Here is a 22,871-nt window from a genome sequence, read left to right as displayed (position 1 = left end):
ATGCTCACTCTCAACATTAAATATGGTCATGAGTCACTTAATGATAGGGATATATTCTTAGAAGTGCCTCATTAGGCCATTCCATGTTTGTGCAAACATCCTAGGGTGTGCTTACAGTAACCTAGATGGTACAGCCTACTACACCCCGAGGCTGTATGGTAGAGACTATTGCTCCTAGGCTACAGAGCTATACAGTATGTGACTGTACTGAATACTGTAGGCAACTGTAAAACAATGGGAAGTATCTGTAAACCTAGCTAAATGTAGAAAAGGTGCAATGAAAATACAGTATTATAATCTTACAGGACCACTGCCGTATATGCAATCTGTTGAATGAAATGTCCTTATGCTGTGCATGACCGTATGGCACAACTATATGTAAATCTAATTAATGCTCCTGAGTGATGGCCAAGCCTTGTGTGTGTGTGTTTTTAATTCTGTTGACTAGGATAACCACTGTTTATGTCTCTTTAACTTCTCTTATCTTAGGCTTTTCTACCTATTGCTCTCCTACTTGGTAAACCTACCTACCTACCTCCTCCTCAGGTTTCAGTTTAAGTAACACATTCTCAGTAAGACAGGCCTGATTCTCCTGTTGAGATTTCATCCTTCTGTCATATACTCTTAGAGTACCCTGGACTTTTCTAGACAGCACTGATCACAACCCTAGCACAATTAATGACTTGGAGATAATAAGTGGTCAGTAGATATCTGGTGAATGAACAAAAAATGAGTGAATAGTAGCTAAGTGTCAATCCCCTACAACACTTTTCAATGTCATGAAGGACCAGGATTTTAACTAGGTACTAATAATTGGAAAGAACTCTTACTACTTATTGAGCAGAAAATACATTGACACAGGACAGGAAAACACTTAGCAGGTTAAAGTAGAGATAGGAAGGAACTGGGCCATATACACATGTCAAAAGAGGCATGATTACCTGGGGGAAGAAGAACACCAAAACCACTCCCTAATCTTTCTACTATCTAACAGATTGAAAAACTGAATATTAATTTAATTAAGCTACAACCAAATACAGGAAAGCATCACAAGCATAACACAGTATACTTAACACAAAAGTTATGAAGGAAATAGAAGGCATATTTGCACTTTTGTGTACTCCGGTGTTCTTATAATAAACAGCTAAATTGTGTATATTTATAAGTGCTGGTAGATAAAATGCTCTGCTGAAAAGAACGATGTAAAACAGAATTCCTTCTGTATCTGTGCCCCCATCCCTCTGCCCTCCACCAAAATAGGACACAGCAGCAGTGTAACGTGAGGAACGTGGTCAGGGCCTCTGAGTTGGCCCTCAGTTCTAACAGTCTAGGGCCCTGAGAAGCATACCACGTTAGTGGTCACGCATTTGATCAGTCTCTTAGAACTTGCAACCTTTCCTTACAAAGATACGTGAAAGGGAGGCATCTATAGTCAAATCAGTTAATCTTTGTCAATATTTCCAAGATTCTCTCCCAGAAAGGCTATCAGCTTTAGCTTGGAACACCTCTAGAAGTTCATCCCTTAAACTCCCTGAATCAATAACCGTGATTAAGAAGACCCAGAGGTTCCCAAGAGCAAATGGCAGGGCAGCTTTACAATTTGTAAAGTAATATATTGTTCAGTACAGCCATTTGCAATCATTTAGTGCTCTGAATTTATAATTGAAATGATTTCTAATTTATTCCACTATTAACATTTAAAGATGGTCTATCTAGATGAGAGAAAAGAAACACCATGTAACTTTCTCTGCAGTCAATGGAAAATGAGGTAGACTTTAATGTCTCCCTCCTTCCTCCCGAATGGCTTCTGTGCAGCTGGCCAGTAAGAGGGGAACGCACAACACAGCCCACCCTCACCTTCAGGAATGTGCAAGGTGTGGCCTCCACTGTGAAAGGACACTTGAGAGCTTTCATGGAGTCTGTAGTTCCAACTCAAATATTTGCCTTTTCAGAGACAGGCATGGGTTCGGTTCTTTCGGGAATAGCAAAGCAGTATGATGAACAACTTAGGTCTTCCCTGGCCCTACCCAAGTATGAACTGCAATCACCCACTAAGTATGCTGCTGGCATGCCTTCTGAAGCTGAGAGAAGCATTTCACACTTGCTTTCAGTAATCGGAGATGCCACCTACATCCATTGAGTAGGCATTGCAGTTACACCCCAACAAATACAGTCACCATCACAAAATTGGTGAACACAGGCTCACAGCAAAGGCATTAGGGTGGTGTAATATAAGGAAGATAGGAGAAGCAATGATAGAAAGATCCAGAAGGTTCTTTCAAACAAGAGAGACTAAACAATTTTTTTTTACTGCTTATGAAAATTGGGATTTAAAAATATTTATATAATTAGTGACTTCCAATGAGTTATTGGAAAGCCATTGCTAGGCTAGATTTTCAATTTCAAGTGTTCTAGTATTCAGTTTGACAATACCCTAAAAAGTATTTTTATCATCAATATATTCTCTTCTAGTCCTTCTAAAAAGGACTAAGTGTGTTTGATTTCTCTAAATCCTATTTCTAATGAAAATCAGCATTTGGCATTTATGAAACCCCCTTCCTCCATGCCCTCAGGGTTAGCTCTATCTTAACTGGGCCCAGCACATTCTCCAGGCTTTATGCCTCTCCATTTGTTTGTTCTGAGGCCCCATGCCCTCTAACCCGTCCTCCATTGCTGCTGTGGCTCTCCCTTACATTTTTTCCCTGATCTGAATCCCCTGAATGGCTACTCACTGGTATGGAGTGCAAGGCTGTCCAATTCATCCTGTATCTCCCCTGCTTCTTCTCCCATCCCACCCCTTTCTGATTGTAACACACTTCTCATTCTCAGATCAGGCCAAACTACTCAGTCCTCCCTGTCCTCATGGAACCAACCTGTCTCTCTCATTTTTTATTCCTTGCGCCATATCTAACCTCCCTGGCAACATACTCAACATCACATATACCCTCTAACAACAGGCATCTGTCAAGATTCAGCTACTCGGCCCCAGGGTTACCTCTTCTCTGAAGTCTTAGCTGGCTCTTTCCTGTACTGACCACTCCCTGGTCCAGCCACTGGTTCCCATCCTTATCCCTACTCACGACAGGCCCCTAGATTCAATGTTGCTCTCTTTCTCATTTACGTTGCCAACCCCTGGAGAAGAGAGCCCATAGCAGCCTCCTCCATATCCCCAACACCTTGGGCTTGCAATCTCATGAGTATTTAACAAATGCAATCCTAGCACAGCTGTAAGATATAAGGGGGATATATCCTTGCTGTGGAAACATAGGCAAGTCCAGCCTCAGAAAGGCTAAGAATAAATTTTTAACAGTGGCATAACTACAAGTGAAGAGAGCTTGGATTTGAAACTATGTTTATCTAATTCCAAAGTGTGCCCTTTCCCTATGTTATGCACTCATTTTAAAAATTAGGCCCACAATATATGTGATGTGTAAAGAGAGCGATTATTTAAATGTTGTAAGTTCTCTCGTTAACATATGCCAAAGAAAGAATGGATAATTCTGTCTAAAAGGCTATGTGCAACATTTCATATGATCATGTAGTTTAGGGGTAATGATCTTGATTATTAATTACTGATGGATTCAGTAGTTTCTAATTAATTTAGAGCAAGCATTGTTTAGATCTGGAAACCATATACTGATTTATTTTTACTGTTTTAAATTTTAAAAATTTAATTATAATTGAAATAGGGTCTCGATTTGTTGCGAAGGCTGGTCTTGAACTCCTAGGCTCAAGCAATCCTCCCACCTTGGCCTCCTTAAGTGCTGGGATTACAGGCATGAGCCACCATATCTAGCCCATATATTAATTTATGATAGGCTAAGTTAAAATAAAACCACTTTCAAATTTATATTACAAAACATTTACATTTTTTGCTTTTTGAGACAGGGTCTGGCTCTGTCGTCCAAGCTGGAGTGCAATAGCATAATAACAGCTCACTGCTGCCTTGACCTCCTGAGCTCAAGCAATCCTCCCACCTTGGCCTCCCAAAATGTTAGGATTACAGTCATGGGCCACTGCGCCTGGTCAGAATATTTATATCTTAAGGAAAACTTTGCATTGCAAGGTTTTATGCTATACGTTTTTTGTTTCTCAAAATAATATTGTCATTCCAGCAGGAAAATACTATAAAGGAATAACCTTTTAAAAATAAGTAATAGAAAACATTTTCAAATCAGTATTTAACTGACTCCTCTAAACCAGGATCAAACTCCTGAACAAGCCTATTTTGATTAAAAGAACAAGTTCTGGAATCTGGGGAGTAAATTCTAACATAATTATAAGGACCGAGTGGTTACAAAATGGCATGTGAATCACAAATACCTTTCTTTTATCTTTCTTTTAATAAAGTGGAAGATTCATATACTTAAAGGGTGACTAGAACATTAGGCTTTGTTGAGTTACGTAAGTAATATGCCTCACTAGCTCTTCATACTCATGCCACATTGTGAAATTTACCATGTTGCAGACTGTTTCCTTTTAGAGTAGTTATAAGCAGAAGACCAATTTTGTTTGTTTTATGGCTAAGTTGATTCAGTTAAGCTGATAATAACCACAATTAGGAAATTATTCAGGAGCAATAGGGAAACACATCCATTTTTTTTTTCTGAGTTATTATATAGATTTGAGGCGGGGAGTTTGCTAATTATTTATAAGATAAATTCCTGAAAAACCTGCCAATCCACAAATAAACAGGTAGCTCCAGGCAATCAAATGTAAAATGCATCAGAGAAATACCAATTTATGTGAATTCTGTTGATAGAGGAAATAATTATATTTTTCATGTAAAATTAGATTTTTCATGATACTAGAATTGAATAAAATGAGACAAACAAAGGAAATTGCTGGAGGACCAGAGCTGGTCTTATGAACAGAAACGTGTAATGTGAACTATTGCTAAGGCAAGAGTCAACACTTACATGGCTGTATGTGCAAAGCATGGTTTGAACTTTTAAAAAATATCAACTCATTTAGTTTTCACAAGAACCCCATGAGGTTGGCATGCTCAAAGGCTCCTTGTGTGGAGAAGAGAATGGGATGTTTAGGAAGGTAGTGTTCATGGAATGAACATCTCTTCCCTTGGACTTATAGACAGTGAGATAAACAAATGGGTTACTGCTGCTTGAGAAAACAAACCAACCTTGATTTATACTTCATAACCTTGAACTAGAGAAATTGTTTTAAACGAAAATGCATGGTTATCTCCTGTATTTCTTTGAAAAAAAATTTTTTTTTTTTTTTTTTTTTTGTAGAGATGGGTCTCTCTATGTTGTTCAGGCTGGTCTTGAGCTCCTGGGCTCAAGCAATTCTCCACCCTTAGCCTCCTGAGTAAAGGCACACACAACCATGGCCAGTTTGGAACTACAGGTACATAACCATGCTTAGCTATGTGTTTTTATTTTATTTTATTCTATTTTTTTGTAGAGATAGTGTCTTGCTACATTACCCAGGCTGGTGGCAAACTCCTGGCCTCAAGTGATCCTCCCACCTTTGCCTCCCAAAGTGCTTTCAATAATAATAATAATCTCTCTCTGGCTTCACTTCCACATTTGAGGTGCCCTGGTTTCCACGTTGAACACTGCTGTGCTTTTATGAAGAGTCATGTCATATTAGTGAATATGCTCCTTGAATTTGCCAGGGGCACTGTGCATCCTTGTCTCTAATGTCTATTCTGGAGGCTGAGGCAGAGGGATCGCTTCAGCCTCGGAAGGTCAAGTCAGCAGTGAGCTACGATTGCACCACTGCATTCTAGCCTGGGCAACAGGGTAAGAACCTGTTTCCAAAAAAGAATAAATAAATAAAAGAAAGAAAATAAAGTTTTTCCCTATCTTATTGATTAAAAAAACTTTGAATCCATAAACAGACATTAAAAATCTAGGTACTACTATACTGGCTGGAATGATGGAATCTGTGTTCTTGGCCATCTCAGGACTTAAATAATTTTATGTGACAGAGCTAATGTCTTGATCAATAAAAAGACAACAATCATTTACATTGAGAGTTTGGTGCAATTTCAATAATCTACATGAACCAAGCTGAGTGTTTGCAGTGAAATCAATACATTACCATCTTACTTAGTGAAGTGCATAAACGAAGTTCAACTCAATTTTCAACATCAATGAATATGGATTTTAAAAAAATCAAATCAACTGAAAAAAATGGGTTTTGGAAATCACACAATGACAGTATTTCTGAACACACAATACTGTGCAAAATCCAGGAAAGAAAACAGATGTTCACTTCCATTTCCCTCCTCCTAGCATTTATCTTATCATTTGGGAAAAGCTTTCTTTTATTGCAGTTTGATTACATGTGCATTTTGCAGATTTCCAGATGTGTTCAAATGTTTTAATTTACATTATGGCTTTATATTTAGGTCCATATAATTCCCTAATCAGAGTTCTTATTTGTCTAAACATTACACGAAATTGAGAATTTTAATATACCCTATTTAGTTCAAGGGTACTATACACATTTTTTCCCCCAAACTAGTCTTTCTTGCTATATTGGTCTTCCATCTATTCTACAGATAATCAGTCCCATTATGTTGTACTATATAATTCATCCCTTGAAGACAGCATTCACTTTTCTGCAAAAAAAAAAAAAAAAAAAAAAAAAAAAACTTTTCGACAGGTGAGGTTGAAATAATTTCCTCTCTCAAATTTGTGCCAAGACAATTTACCCTTTTAAGATAGGTATCCTTCCAGTAAAGGTGATGTCTACAGCAAGTTTCCCTGTAATGCTTACTGAATGATGTCCCATAAGGATTGGTCATGATTCTAGGATTACAGATGTGAATAACGAACATGGATATAAATTTATTAATTTCAAGATGCTAACACAGGAAGAAGTATTAGAGACTGGATGCAAAGTGCCCCTGGCAAATTCAAGGAGCATATTCACTAACGCTGGATGACGTTTCATAAAAGCAGAGCAGTGCTGAACTTGGCAACACTGCTTGACAAAAACTTGGTGCTATGACAAACATAAAAGAGGGTGAGACAACACAAAGCAAAATTGTCACGGACTTAGAGAACTGGGCCTTATGAAATGATGTAACGTGTGCAGTCAAAGTTATGTATTTTGGACTCTGACAAGCATTTGGATCTGTGTTTTTATAGACATAAGAATAGGAAGCCTGAAGACACCAAGTACTAGTAAGATATCAAAACCTCCAAAAAACAATTAGAAAATGTGTAAAAATAAGCAACCACAAAATAATGTCTTAGTGAGGCCTATGGCAGAAAAAGGAACAGCACTTTGGAGTGTGCTTGGCACTTTGTAAAGACCAGGAAAGAAGGCTGGGAAAACGTACAGGTATATTGCCCAAAAAGAAATTATTTTAAAACAGTCTTGGCTGGGCATGGTGGCTCACACCTGTAATCCTGGCACTTTGGGAGGCCAAAATGGGCAGATCACCTGAGGTCAGGAATTCAAGACCAGCCTGGCCAATACGGTGAAACCCTGCTACCCAAAATACAAAAATTAGCTGTATGCAGTAGCAAATGCTTGTAATCACAGCTATTTGGGAGACTGAGGCAGAAGAATCCCTTGAGCTTGGGAGGCAGAGATTGCAGTGAGCTGAAATAAGGCCACTGCATTCCAGCATGGGCGACAAGAGTGAGACTGTCTCAAAAACAAACAAACAAAACTTAGTCTTGGAAAGATCTATACAAAGATGCAAATGAAAATGCAACTGAAAGGGTTTGAAAGTAAGATACAAGAACACAAAATATCCAAAAGGTGTCCATATAAGATTATAATACAATAGAATAACTGCTGTTTTTGAAAAACGATTAAGCTTTCTTTCAGCTTCCTTCAGTTTGGAGGCATTGAAGCTGAGTAAACTCTTATTCACATGATCGTGATTCTTTGCAGTAAAACACCAAGTCCCGTCCCAGTGACCCTTTACTGCTGAGTCTGAGCAACTATTAAGTGGGTCAGAAACAAATGATGCTCCCAAGGCCATGGTCAGAGCGTACATTTTCATTTGATAAAAATTCAGCTTTTAAAGTCAAAAAAAAGTCTGAGCCAGGGCCATGGATACACCCGAGTCTTGGAAAGCATCTCATGTGTGCTTTGGGTCCATTGGATTGGTGTAATCTCTCAGTGTCACTCACAGGGATCAACTCAGAGGGCCTGGGCAATGTCAAGCACATCACTTGAAATACAGCAGGAACATGATACATGATCTCCAATTTGGAATAGAGCTTTTGCATATTTCATAGTATTCTCACAAACCACAGTTATGAACAGCAAGCATAAAACCTTACATGAGCTACTGTGTTGCATAATTCTACAGTATAAACTAAAAGTTGTTATAAAAATTTTTGGAGATTTTTCAAATAAAAATTTCTGTGACTCTTCCCTAATCTAGCTTCACCAAAAACTAATACTACTCTGGTTTTACTCATGACTTTATGAACCAAGGCCTCCATATATATTTTACTGAATAGAAAGAAATCTAACTGATTGCCTTATGATACTAAAGTGAAAACATAATCAAATATAGCCAGGTTTCAAAAGATTAATGAAATCAAATTCTACAAAAGGAACATGAAAACAAACCCTATAATGCCTTAGTTGTCAGCGTAAATGTTTCTTCCAAGTACGCTACTCAAAATAACAGATGACTTTGAAGGGAATCTATTCTGATAATGCAAAGGTAAAACATTTAAATCCCTCTGAAACAAGTAGAAATTTCACTTATATAGATTAATGAGCTTATGACAAGTTGATATTCCAGAGTTATTCAGGCATTCTTTTGCTCTGTCTTAGAAATAATAAATTTATTTTATTCAGTCACTGTGAAAGTTATGCTTTATAATTGCTTAGCTATATAAATCATCATGGAATAAGATGCAGGCCTACATGTTGGTAATTAAATCTGTTCAAATAAAGACTTCACAATATTCTTTCCAATCATCTGGTTATTTTTAAAAAAAACAAATATACATCCCATATTCAATTGAGAAATTAGCCAATTTACTAAAAATTAAATGACACAAAACCCAAAGTAAACATACAAATGAAAAAAATCCAAACATCCATTCAAAGAACAGAGCTGAGAACAAAAGTGTCATCTGCCCTTGGGTAACCAAATTGCAGCAAGCAGTCACCTTTTAATTTAAAACTACCTCCTCAAAAGACTGAGGCTTTGTTCCTTATCTTCAAAAGAACAACCCGCTCGCATCAGAAGAAAACCCTTTAAACAATACTTGATCACCTTACATCAAAGCCCTTTCATTTTCCTCAGTCATTACTTTTAATTAGAGCTAATAAAGATATGGATTTACAGGCAGGCTGAGATTTGCAGCAAATCCCTAGAAAACACATTGGAGGAATTAATCAACTTGATTTAGTTTTCTTCTCTCTAGAGCTGGCCCACCCCTCTGTTCCATACCTGACAGGTGCTCCTCTGCTGTGTGCAGGTTTCAGCATGACTGTCACGGTATTGTCAGTTTGATTCAAAGGTGTTTCGAGTTCATAAGCTGGCATAGAGGGTGCTGGGGAAAAAGGCGTACGATGGGAGACTCATTATTTCTGGTTTATGTTCTCAGTTTAGTTTCTACTTTCTTTTACAAAGAACATTAAGAATACAGTGCATTTACTTTACATTGCAGCTATCAATGACCATGAGCAAACTTCACATATATTCCCTACACAGAATCACAGGGACAGCTGTGAACAGACAGCCCATACTGCCCTCTGTGATCTTGAGTTGAAGTTGGGAGACGGTATGAGGGGGGCTTGTAAGGTTTGAGTGATATTCTGTTTCTTGATTCAGATTCTGGCTAAATTAGCATAGTCATAGTCATCTTATGAAAAATCATAGAGCTGTGCACTTATAATTGGTGCGCTTTTCTGTACATATGAGTTCTTCAATAAAATATTTATGCTAAAGGCATATTTAAGAAAGAATCACTGGACTTTACAGTTACTGCATCTAAGTCAAGGATTTTCATGTATCAGAGACCCACTGGGGATTTAAAGAGGACAGTGGGAGTCAGAGAGATTTACTGGAATTAATTAGTGAAAATCTGGGCTCTCAGAAAAGCGTGACAGTGGAAAACACATAGGAACTGGAGTAAGACAGGCTTGGGTTTGACTTTTAGTTGTGTTTTGCTTTAACCAGCCTAAGTGCTTTTATACATCTCTCAAAAATGGGTGAAACTATCCCCTAAGTTTGTTATCATAATTAAAAGAGAGAACAGAGAGACAGAGCCAGGCAAATATGATTCTACAAATGTTAGTTCTCCTCCCAATGTAAATCCTATTTCTAAGGCCTTTTCCTGGCATCTTCCTTCTCTAGACTGTTAAGTCTTACATGCTAGCAACAGAGCTCTTCAGTAATTACAAACAAGACAAACCACTACATGGAGCTATGACGTGGGAAGGCATACCATATTTTCACAGCCCACAGGTAGAAACTCCCGATGAGAAAGCCCGAGGTCCTTTTTTGCAAATACAGTTTTTAAAACTGTCTCACATACAAAAAAGTTTTTTAAATAAGAGATATGAGTTGCTTCTGAGTTCCATTGATTGAATTATCTCAGCATTAAAAATTCATTTCAATTTTCTTAAAAATTAACTCCAATTTATAACATAGAATTATATTTTGTACACAAGAGTGGCTCCCTCTCTTAGGTCCATGAAAACAGAAAATATAACCTGTCAACTGTCACCGTTTTAACACTATAAAAATCAAATAGTTATTCTTGGTGAGCTGCATAGGCTAATGGAAATGTCCAAGTTTCTTGCTTTTCAATAAAATTATTTGAACTTAGCATGCTGAAAATGGTCAAAATCATTGATTATAATCTTCCATGATTTTAAGTTTCCTGAGGCCTCCTCAACTATGCTGAACTGTAAGTCAATTAAACCTCTTTCCTTTATAAGTTATCCAGTCTCAGGTATGTTTTTATTAGCAGCATGAGAATGAACTAATACAACCATACTGATCAGAATTCTTATCTAATAAAAATAGCAAATGTGTTATTTTATTCTAAAAAATACACTCTTTATGACAATAATCTTCGTAGTATAACTTACATGGGAGCCATTTCTTTAAAGATGCTTTGAGGTATATATATTGACATTTATTTCGTCTTTAAATCCCCATGGTAAATTCATGTACTAGATAATATAATCTTAATTTGTACACAGAGGTAAATTTATTTGATCAAAATCAGAGAGTTAGTGCCTGACAAAATCATAATTAGAACCTAGATTTTTTGATTTCAAGTCTAGTGGTCTTTCTTCTACCAACCCATTTTCTCCAACCTGTGTCAGTTTTCTAATCTCTAATTATTCTAACTTCCCAAATATTTATTTTCTCTTTCCCAACTCTTTATACTGTTCCTATAAGCTAATTCTATATTCATAATATCAAGTGTATTACATTTCAAGTTGTTTGTGTTCATAAGATCTTATACAATGAAAAATTATCCCTTAAGTTATAATTGCTTAAAAACAAAATTCTAAACCCTCCCTCAAAACCTAGCTGATCACTTAGAATACTCTACTTGTGACTATTCCTTTCCTTCAACTCCAAACAGTAACTTTTATTGATATAAAACAAGGAATGAGACAAAAGATATAAAGGTCAGGTTAAATATTATTGACCTAACTATGGCTGATAACAAGAATTGGCTCCTTCCCCCACTTCCACCCCACCTGCTCTACCCCCAAACAAAACATTTAAAGCCAAAAATCAACACTTCCACAGTCATACCTGAAGGGGAAAAAATGGGAAACAAAATTCATGGGAATTTTTTTATTGCTGTTATATATCCCATACCAGATGGCAGCTTAATTTCCTCTAGTCTGAAGTACAAAGACATTTTCTGCACAGTTGAACATGCCTAGAAATATTTCTCAAATTATGTCTTTTGTTAGATGGCATAATTGAGTCTCTAAAACCAAAAGGCTGGAGGCCTTCAGTGCCTGGTACCATCGTGTTATTTGCCTCTCTCCTCAGGACCAGAAGCTACTTTTGGCAGAGGTCCCAAGGAGGCTGATCCTTCAGGAAGCAGACTCCATATGCCTGTCTTTCCGCTGAGCTTCGGATGGTTCATTACGGAGATTTTTCCACCATTACTGCTGTGGCAACTTGGGATTGACAAGGGGACAAGAGTGTCTCAACAGAACCTGCCTCATGCCCAAGTCCTCCAAGGCGCTCTGCTAAAACAATGGCCACTTCCTAACATGAGGATCTTAAGCTCCCAAATGAGAAATATTTGTAGTACTTCATTTCATGCCACGAGTCTGAGCCTCAGGCATCCAGGGGTATTCCTCTGGATACAATGTTAGTGTGGGTGAGCTCTGCATACTTGACAACGGGAATAAAAAAGGACAAAATTTTTACTTCTGATAAAAGACACAACTCACGAATGTAGAGTACCTGATATTTTGGTGGTAAACTGGTTTGTTGCTGGAGGCCCAAAACCCTTAGCTGTGCTAGCTCGGATGGTAAAGGAGTATGTGGTCCCCGGATACAGTCCAAAAAACAGAAAATGGGTTTCGTTTCCCAGCTTTGAAACTCTTCCACTCTGATTGGATAAATCTATTTCTGGGTCAAAGGAACTGACTGCTTTGTAGGTGATCTGCAAAAGAATAAGAAAGTGATAAAATATCTGGAGCAGATGGACTCAGATTGCATCTTTATCCAATAAACCCTTCTGATGTATGCACTGTCAGACCCTTTATGATAAGCTCCAACTCAGACTCTTGAAATTCTGAATCCAGTGAAAGGATGAAGGAACTCCGTCCGCCAAAGCTGTTGAGTTATTACTTTTATAGACAGGGGAACTTAAGCCAGTAGATTAGAACATACAGGATGAGTTCAGGGTTAAGCTAATGCTTTGAAGTTGTCTGCTTTCAAAATGTCATTTTGTAAAACTACATTACAATGGGTTTAGAACAAAATAAGAAAATATACAACTAGCTCAAACGGATAAGATACTGCAAGGATAAGGCCTCATCTTTAATCTAGTGGCTATAATTTGATTTAGGATTATTGTCTATTGGGAACAAGGGCACTGAAGTGTTTTTATCAATATGGGCAAGGATATCTGTTCCAAAATAAATCCTAGGCAGATTCCAGTCATTCCTGATGCACAAATAGAGTAATAATTATGGGTCATATTAATTTCTTTTCTTTAGAGCAATGTGTTCCAATAGAACTTCCTGAAATGATGGAAATGTAGCCACTAGCCACATCTGGCTACTGAGCATTTGAAAGATGATTAGTAAGACTGAGGAACTGAAAATTTTAGTTAAAATTTGAATTTAAATTGCCATGTGTGATTAGTAGCTGCCATATCAGTTAGTGCAGTTCTAGAAGTGTTCATGATATTCGTTACATAGCAGATATTCAAAGCATGTTGGATGAGTCTGAAGTGTTTGAAAATAAATATAACATAGGTGCTTTTAAATCCCGCCCTTCCAAATGATTTTTAAAAGAATTTCACTGAGGAGTTCATCAACTATTCAAGAACATGCACTTTAGTGGTGATTACTAACTTCTACTGGTTGTAATGACATAATTTTAAAATGTGGCATATTCAAAAGTTTTAAATTGCAAAACTGAGCATTTTTCTTGCTTTTAAATAGGTAAACTTACTTGTAATTTATGTGCATGAACACTAACACTGTTATTATACGAAGTGATAATTGACCTTCTTTCTTCTTATATTTATACCATGTCATTACAATTAAGAAGACCTCTCTGAAAGAATATTTAGGCTGAATCAACTAAGCTTTAGCAAGAAAGCTGTTTGCTGTACATATTAATCACTGCAGTACATGACACTATCAGAGTCACACAGAGTATCTGTTAACCCTCTAACAGACGTCCTCTACAAGGTTAAGGAAGTCAAGAAGAGACAAGGTCAAATCTACCCCCCAGGCAGCTGAGAGAGGCACGTTCGCCACCTATTCACTGTGTGCTTACTTGGCCCTCCATTCGGATACCTTCAGAGAACAGGCAGTTCTGAGGAGGTGGATCTAAACCTCGATTATGACTACATAATTGCTTCCCAATGTTTACTCACTAATTTACCCATACATTTAAAGCATATTCATTGAGCCCCTCTCACGTGCCAAGCACTGTGTTCTGAGCTGGGGGTCTTACACGGTGCCTCAGGAATCGTACCTTCCCTGAAGGAGGTTATCAGTCTGGTAGGGGAAGGGGGACATGATCCAACAATTATGACAGAGTGTAATTAAAATGAGGACTGACATTGCCCACGGGAGCTAGCTTAGTGCTCTCGTTCACTTTATTGCCTGACTAGAAACCTTAATGAAACATAAATGGATAGAAAGAGAGAGCCCAAACTCATTAGTTTTGTGTTTCAGACCTGCTTTTGCCATCTCCAACTTCTGAATCTGTCATACTACTCCATTATATTCCCTTCTCTTCTGGTCAGAGGATAAAGGCTAACTGCCCTACAAACACTGATAGGGCTTTTCTGACACTGCTTTTGCTCATAAACTTTCACCTGCCTGGAACATGAGACAGCCCTCTTTCCACATTCTCTACCTATTCAGATTCATTTACTCTATTCAAACATTGATTGACACTGACACTCTGTGAGCACCATGGCCAGCAGGTAAACACACGCTCTGCTTCAGAAGCTGAGAATCTGGACTGGGTGGGAAGGAGCTGGGGAGACAGCAAAACACCAAGCTCCATGGAAGAAACAAACAGGGTGCTAAAATAAGGAGAACTGTTGGAGAGAGAGGTTATTACGCAGGCTCTTCGAGTGGTTGGGGAAGGGCCCACTGAAGTGTCAGTTAAGTTGAAGAGACTTAACTTTCCGAAGGAGTCAGTCATGCTGAGAGTTTGGGGAAGAACAGCAGGAACTAAGGCAGTGAATCAGGAGTGAGTGGGCACAGTACATGAATAGAAAGGAGGTTGGTGTGGTTCCTTGGGAGCTGGAGAAGTGGGCAGGATCATACTGTACAGTGCTTTGCACCCCAGGATAAGAAGTGCGGATACATACAAGAGGAAGCCCTTGAATATTTTTAAGCATGAAAATAAAATGATCTAATTTCCCTTATAAAGAGTTCACCTTGACTGTAGGTAGAAAGTTGATTTGATTGAGGGCAATTGAGGTAGTAGGGAGGGCACTCAGAAGTACAGCAGAGTCCAGGGGCTAGAGCTATAGCACAAGGGAGAGAACAGAGGGGCTTGGAACAAGGTGGGGCTGGTACAGACAGCAAGAGAGGAAAAGGATTGGGATCTCTTAGAGGAAAATGGACAGAACTCAGTGATGGAGTGGATATAAGAAAAAGAGGATGGAATAAAGGATACGTTCCAAGTTTTGGACTTGATCAGAAGATGGTCCCATGTACTGAAAAGAATGGAATGTATGAGGAGAAATGTATAGACACGGGTGGACACATCAAGTTGGAAAAGCCCATGGCAGTCAGGTGGACACACGTATGACATGAAGCTGAGACTGGAGGCGACTAGGCTGGAATTGAAGACTAGGGGTGATGAGCATTGAGATAATATTCAATTCTGGAATGGAGGGGGCACTAAGGAAGAAAGTTTAGAAAAAGAGGAAGGTAGCCTGTTACCACACCCTAATGAATGTAGGTATTTAATACAGGATAGAGGAGGAGAAGCCAACAGAAGAGCCAGAAATACAGGAAGAAAGTCAAAGGAGAGAAAGCTGTCATAGAAACCAAACGAAAAAAAAGCAGAAAGAGAAAGGGAAAGAAAGAGAAAGGGAGGGATGGAGGGAAGGAGAAAGGGAGGGAGGGTTTCCAAAGATGAGACTGGGATAAAAAAGTACCCATCTATGTCCCAGTGCAGGTTCCCATTCTGCATATCTGCAAAGCCTTCCTAAACCTGGCCTAACAATCACTAGATCCACTGAATGCCTGTGTTGTGACTGCTCATACAATTCACTGGGCAATGAATCGTGGAGTGCTGTGAATCTCTTCTTTGATCTTAAATCATGATTTAAATATGCCAGAGGAACTGGAACATTTCATGTAATTATATCTTCTTTCTGAGGAGTGACTGATATTTTATTCTTTTTTCTGATCCCATTGTGATCAGTAAATATTTGGCACTCAGTATCTTATTTTCCTAAAACTACTGGGGAGAGCAGGTGTGTGCATGTGTTCCTGTAAACACTCAGACAAGGGATCTTTGCTCCCCCTGCAGAGACTACCAAGGAAACCCTTTACTAAGGGACTTGCTGTTCCAGCGGCGCTGAGGGGCTTGGACTTGTCAAAAGCCTTGTGGTTGCAGAATAAGCTACAATGGGGTTCTTAGCTGGTTTCCAGACATAGCTCTTTGACAATTTGGTACGAGTCTCAGCATTTACTTTTTCACTTGTTCATTCAACAAGTGTTTATTAAGTGCCTATTAAGTACTTCAGTACAGCAGGAAACTCCCAGAAGGAAGTCAGGAGGCTTCTGCACTTGTACTCTGTCCCTGGCTAAAGGTCCAGAACACTGTAATGAAGTCTCTGTAAAGAACGCTGCTGCTACTGTGTTGGATGTAGGTACTGTTATGGGATACACCAGGTCAAAAGCAAACCGAGATCTCAACATCATGTGTGAGGGTTAGATTTGGGTGAGATGGAGTAAAGTGTTGCTTCTATCTGATGATTTCTGATTTGCAGTTAAGTGTCTGAAATTTTTCAAAATTGTCTTCTCCTCCTCTACTTAAAGCCTCAAATTCTAAACTGAAAGATTCATGGGAAACCAAGATAGAATAATGTGCAATCTTTGACTTGCATATTAAAGTAGAGGGGAATCAAAATCTTCTAGAGTGTGACTTGATGGTAATTCCAGCCAGCATAAAACACCATCCTCTAATTGAGGTTTAAGTAATTATTCTGAGAAAACAAAGGAATGAATAATTAAATCTGATTTCAGGGGAGGAAAGGACCTAGGATGCCTCAAGAGAAAGTACAGCAGTACTTGAATAAAATACTGAAAGAAAGCAGAGCTGCTATAGGAGGAGAGCGATGGGATGGCACAGGCAGAATCTAAGCAAAAGCAGGGTGTGCAATGGCTCAGAAGGCTCTTGGAGAAAAGACAATTCCATCTGCATGGCTCACTGAGTTCCAGAAGAAAAATAGTGGGAGATGGCACTATAAATACAGAGTTGAATTAGATCACAGAACCCCTTAAGTATTGAAAACAAACTTCTTACCATGGCCCCTAAATTCTTATTCCCTCTACATAACCACCTATCTCAGCTGATGGTGATTAACAGCCCAGTTATCCAGGTTCAGGATTTGAAGGTGTCTTCAACTCTAGCTTCCTGAATGTCCCAATCAGCTGGCAGATACAGACCATTCTACTTGATTAAAGCCTGCAACCAAAACTGCACCCGATACTCTAGTCACACACTCATGCGTTCAGTGCCTGAGATTGGAACTCATTTCATTCTTTTCACAGTTGGTTGCTGATGGGGCAGTTACTTCAATAGAAAAGGAACAGTACCTTTTCTACTGTTTTCCTTTTCCATTATCTTAGACATACTAAAGCTTTTTAAAAAATCCATGTGTTACTCTCATGACCAGGAGTTTGGTATTTACTCACTAGAAATACATAAAGTTAGTATGGTACAATAAAAATACTTGGACAAAATATCCTTGTGCATTGGGGAGTATTACTAATAAATTTCTAGAAATAGGTTTGGCATGCCATGTTCACATTTTGATAGATTCTCCCTAATTGCCTATAAAAAATGTATGTTCCCACCAACAGGCTACGCATGTACACATTTCTTCACATCACTAATTAACACTTGATATTACAGAAACTTAAACTTCTGCAGCACTTGCTTTACTCCATTTCTTAATCATTAGTAACGTTGGGTAGGTACTTTACCATATGCTTACATGCTGCGTGATTTTTTTTTTTTTTGAAGTGTCATTGTCCATTTTCTTTCCTAATAGAATGTTTTGTATTTTTCTTATTACTATGTATCAGGTCACTGTATATTATAGCCACCAGCCTGTTGACTACTGTAAGTGCTGAAAATAATCTCTCCAAGTCTTCTGTTTGCACTCAGACCTCCTTCATTGTGTCTTTCATCATTCAGAAGTTTAAAATTTTACATACCATCTGTCAATCTTTATTTTTAATGACTGCTGAGTTTTATATCAAGCTTAGAAAAATATATGACAAAAATGTCTTCCTATATTTTTCTTAGAGGGTTCTTCTAAGTTTAACTTTTGTGTTTAGAGCATGAATCTGGTATTTATTTTTGTATGATGTAAGGTGAGAGTCTCATATGGCATTTCATTCAAGTAATAAAATGATGGGTTTGATAACATTTATTAAATTACATCCATTTTATATTCATTAATGAATTTGCACTAGAGTTTATAACTTGGAAAATTTTGGAAGGACATGTATCTAGTTGTTAATAATAGTTACCTTCGAAAAGTAAAATTGGGAAGTGAGGATATTTTATTTTGAGTACTTCTGTACTTAAAGTATTCTTTCAGAGGGCAGTATTAAACTGACAACTCAACAAAATAAGAGCTTTTGATAGCTATTAAGCAAAGGTATACTGATAGACCCAGGTTGCAAGATGACTGATAAAATTAAATGGCTGAGGCGGAGGGGCAAGTTATGAGAAGGACTTGAGCCAGAATGAAGACAAGAAAGTCAGAGAAGCAAGGCTAGTGCTGAAAGGCTGAGAATGGAGTTAGAGGTGTATAAAGGAGAAGGCAAGGAAGAAAACCGGAAGAATCATGTAAGGCTGTGAACTGTGTAACTCCTGGAAGAAACAATGCTGTTAGCCATTTTCAGTCATTAATGCTTTTGTGTATCTTTCATAATAAGCAAAGAGAGAACTAAGAATAACCTAAACCCACAGCATACCCATGTCCAACACTGGTATGGTCAGGATGCTTGTCCCCTTCAAATCTCATGTTGAAATGTGATTCCCAATGTTGGAGGTGTTTGAGTCATGGGGGTAGATCCTTCATGAATGGCTTTGGGCTGCCCCCTTGGTGAAGGTGAATTCTTGCTCTGAGTTCACAGGAGAGCTGGTCATTTAAGAGTGTGGCACCTCCCCCACTTTGCTCTCTCTTGCTCCTGCTCTCGCGATGTGATGTGCCTGGTCCCCTTCACCCTCCACCACAATCATAAAGTTCCTGAGACCATCGCCCAGAACAGATGTAGATGCCATGCTTGTACGGTCTGCAGAAGCATGAGCCAATTAAACCTCTTTTCTTTATAAGTTTCCAAGCCTCTGGCATTTCTTTATAGCCAAGCAAGAATGGTCTAGCACAAACATCAACAATATTCCATCTGTTTTTTCTCCTTTCCTTCAAAAATTATCCTGTGTGCTGCCTTCCCTAAAGAAACACCTGTGTCATTGGTTACTAAACTTTTTTCCAACCATGGCAATTTATCTTACCTTCTGATTTTTACCAGTATTCAAATGTGACTCCATGACAGAATACTCTGTTGCTATGGTCCCTGCTTCTTTTGGGGCAAAGTGGGTTTTTTTTCTTTAGCATGATTTTGTCTCAGAAGTCTGTGATTCTTCAGAGAGGGACCGAGTCTGGTTCAACATGAATCTTCAGCTATGGGAGGAAGCTGTGTGTGCCTGTTGTAAACTCTGGCATAGGCTGGGTGAGTCGTAGCTCAAAGGCACATCTCAGCTCAAGAAGAGCTGCTCCTGAGACTCCAGCTAAGGCCTACCTGGAGGAACCCGGGGACTCCCTTCCTTCACACTTGCAGAAAACATTAGGGAAACAGAGAAAGATTTGTTGGCCAGAAAGCTTATATTTAATCACTACAGCCTAGATCACATTTTTCCCCTTTGGTCCTGAGAAAACTCAACCAATCTGTTCTACTTACACATGTCTGATTAAAGCCCTGATTTATGACACATTCATACACCCCCATTGGGGTAGTGTTTAGATCAGTGTTTAACAGGGAGGTTCTAGCTGCAGAATCAGAGAGATTAATGGGTTTTTCCTTTGAATTATTATTATTCCCACTGTTTTTATGTTAAAATGACTTACCACACAGAGCTATATCTCTCATGGGTTTAAAAGGAAAGACTCTTGCTATTATTTTCTGTCTGTCTAGATAGAAACATGTGGCTTTTAGGACAGGTGACCTTATTGCTTGGTACTTACGGTTCATTTCAACGATTGTATGTTTCCTAGTTAAAAATCCTGTTACTAGGTAAAAATCCCAAAACTAAGACCTAAAAATGGTGATGAAGCCAAAAATAAAAACTAAAAGATTCTCATCACTGAGTAAAAAAATATGAACTTACTTGATTTGTTTACAACACTTAGCTCTATAAAAGCTGAGCCTTGAATTTGCACAATATTCAATTCTTGTACAATGAAGCAGCCAATGAACAGGATCGACAACAGCACAAAATCAACTTTTTTCTTTTATCTTTCTTTACTTAGCTTTGAATTAATTTTTTTGTGTGTTTCAACACCAATTTTCAAAAATTATAAGGAAACATAAACATGAGGCTAGCTGGTCGGGGAAGAGGATTACCGGTGATCACTGTCTGACAGCTCATCTGTATAGGCTTTTGTCAGTGGTTCTGAAAGGTATTCAAGCAGAGGTTCCATATGAGGATCTGCCATGATTTTTAGAAACTTTACAACATATAATTTTGTTAAATTTGCATTCAAATAAATGCTAGCTTAAAAAAACACACCTGCTTGTTTCTATGACAATAGGCATAGTGAAATGATGCTCACACAAATGTGATAATGAATGTCACCCCGTTATTGCTGTTATTTTTTTCCTTGAACAATTCATCAAATTCTTCTCTTCTATCATTCAGCCATTTGATATGCCTCAGTAGACAAAACTATGTCACAGAGTCAAAAGGATGTTTTGCTAATACTAAGAAACCAATAGACATTATTCTATTGCTACCCCGAGACAATTTTTAATGACCTTATTAAATGGATAATCAGTGTCCTTCTATAATTCAATAGTAAAATATTTAATAGCTAAGCAAGAATAGGGTTCTGTGGTTGTCTTATAATCAATGCATGTTTCAAAATAATTATTGTTTTTAATAAAGATAATTTTTAAATGTAATGCTGTGTCTTAACATACAATAACACATAATCTGGAAATGTCAAACTCACTGTAAAGCTAAATCCTCAAATTATACATAATTCAAAAACTTATTTTTACAATTTTCTTCCATATAACAACCATTGTAAGTACTGAAAGCATTAAACTTCTTAAAATATATTATGTAATTGTTCATTTTTAAATACTAGATAGCCTATATTATCATGATAATTTCTAATAAAAATTACTAACAAACAGGTATACTACCTCATATAAAGTGATTACACCATATGTTTGAGTTGGTTCTCTCCACTGAAGAAATATCTTCTCTTCAAAGGTACTTCCTTGTATGGATTCAGTGGGAACAGCACCTGGGACTAAAGGAGGGTGGGAGGAGATAAATGTTTAAGTAATAAACAATTAAAAAGTAGATTTTTCTAGACTTGATAGGTTTTAACCTTCTATTGAAAGATAAGATTTTAATAGTCCACACATATACTTAAGTTTTCTTTAAAAATCTGAAACCAAAACCATTTTAGTTACACTGTCCTGATTATAAAAATTTTATCACCTTTTTCTTAAAAGTTTTAATAAATTAGAGCTCAGTTTCACCTATTAAATAAACGTTTTTATTCTTCCATAAGAAATGAGGAAGGATTTGAAGTGATAAGAATTCTCACATACTCCTTGTCGGAGTGTTAACTGGTAGAACCACATTAGAAAATCATTGATTGTATGTAGTAAAGCTGAAGATGCACAGAACATATGACCCAATGGTCCCACATGCAGGCATATTCCCTAGCAACATTCTTGCATATATGCACCAGGAGACATATACAAAAATGTTAACAAAGCAGCGATTTTTTATTAATAATAAATCAGAAACGAATCAAATGGTTAGTAAGTTATGTTATACGATAAAGTACTGAAAAAATTGAAAATAAATGACAGGTATATATCACATGGATGCAAGTTATAACCATAACACTGAATGATAAAAGCATGCCGAAAAAATATATGAACTATTGTATTGGTATATCTATTAAAATACATACAAAGTAGATGCTGATGTAGATGAAATAACAATTTAGTCTTTAAACATTATTTTATTTGTTAATACTGTACATTATTTAAGGGAAGTTTGATGCCATTTTCAAAACTTAAAATATGTAGCACCTTATAAGTGTGCAAGAAAATCTAACAAAAGTGAAGATGTTACTTGCCAATTTTCTATAAAATAATATTCAGTATTATTATAAAATATTATTTATCCCATCATCATTTTAAATGTAGTTTTTTAATATGCTTCAAGTTATATACAATTTAGTGTATTACTATGTGCATGCTATTTAAAGAATAGCTATACTGTTTATAAATATGTGTATGTTTTGGGGTGCATGATCAAACTGTTTGGTTATGAAGTGAATGACCAATAAGTGGTCAGAGAGAACTCACACATCCCGATTTCAAAACTTACTGTAAAGCTACAGTAATCAACACAGTGTGGTGTTGGCATAATGAGATAATATACACATTATATATATATATGGAATAGAACTGAGAATCCCAATACTCAAGAAGCCCTTACATTTGCAGTAAATTGATTTTTAGTAAGAGTACCAGGAAAATTCAATAAGGATAGAATAATCTTTTCAACCAATGCTACTGGTACAACTGGATAACCACACACACAAGAATGAAATTGGATTTCTAACTCCCACTATATGTAATGATTAAATCTGAATAGTTTAAAGATTTAACTGTAAGAACGAAAACTATAAAACTCTTAAATAAAGCATACATGTAAATCTTCATTACCT

General features: G+C 37.4%; 1 protein-coding gene across 16 annotated transcripts in view; it reads right to left on the bottom strand.

The window, feature by feature from the left end:
- Window positions 1-22,871, bottom strand: part of PTPRM (protein tyrosine phosphatase receptor type M) — an 816,519-nt gene that overhangs the window by 304,462 nt on the left and 489,186 nt on the right. For all 16 annotated transcript variants that reach the window (XM_032293498.1, XM_032293499.1, XM_032293487.1 and 13 more), the window contains 3 exons: window positions 21,319-21,428; window positions 12,404-12,605; window positions 9,404-9,506 (listed from right to left, as the gene is read on the bottom strand). In XM_032293498.1, coding sequence (XP_032149389.1) covers window positions 9,404-9,506; window positions 12,404-12,605; window positions 21,319-21,428 — 415 coding nt within the window. The remainder of the gene's footprint in view (window positions 1-9,403; window positions 9,507-12,403; window positions 12,606-21,318; window positions 21,429-22,871) is intronic.

The sequence above is a fragment of the Sapajus apella genome, unplaced genomic scaffold (genome assembly GCF_009761245.1).
Source record: "Sapajus apella isolate SASKATOON/1434 unplaced genomic scaffold, GSC_monkey_1.0 scaffold29, whole genome shotgun sequence".
Taxonomy (NCBI): Eukaryota; Metazoa; Chordata; class Mammalia; order Primates; family Cebidae; genus Sapajus; species Sapajus apella.
Note: the sequence above shows the minus strand (reverse complement) of the source record. Positions and strands in the feature narration are given on the sequence as shown.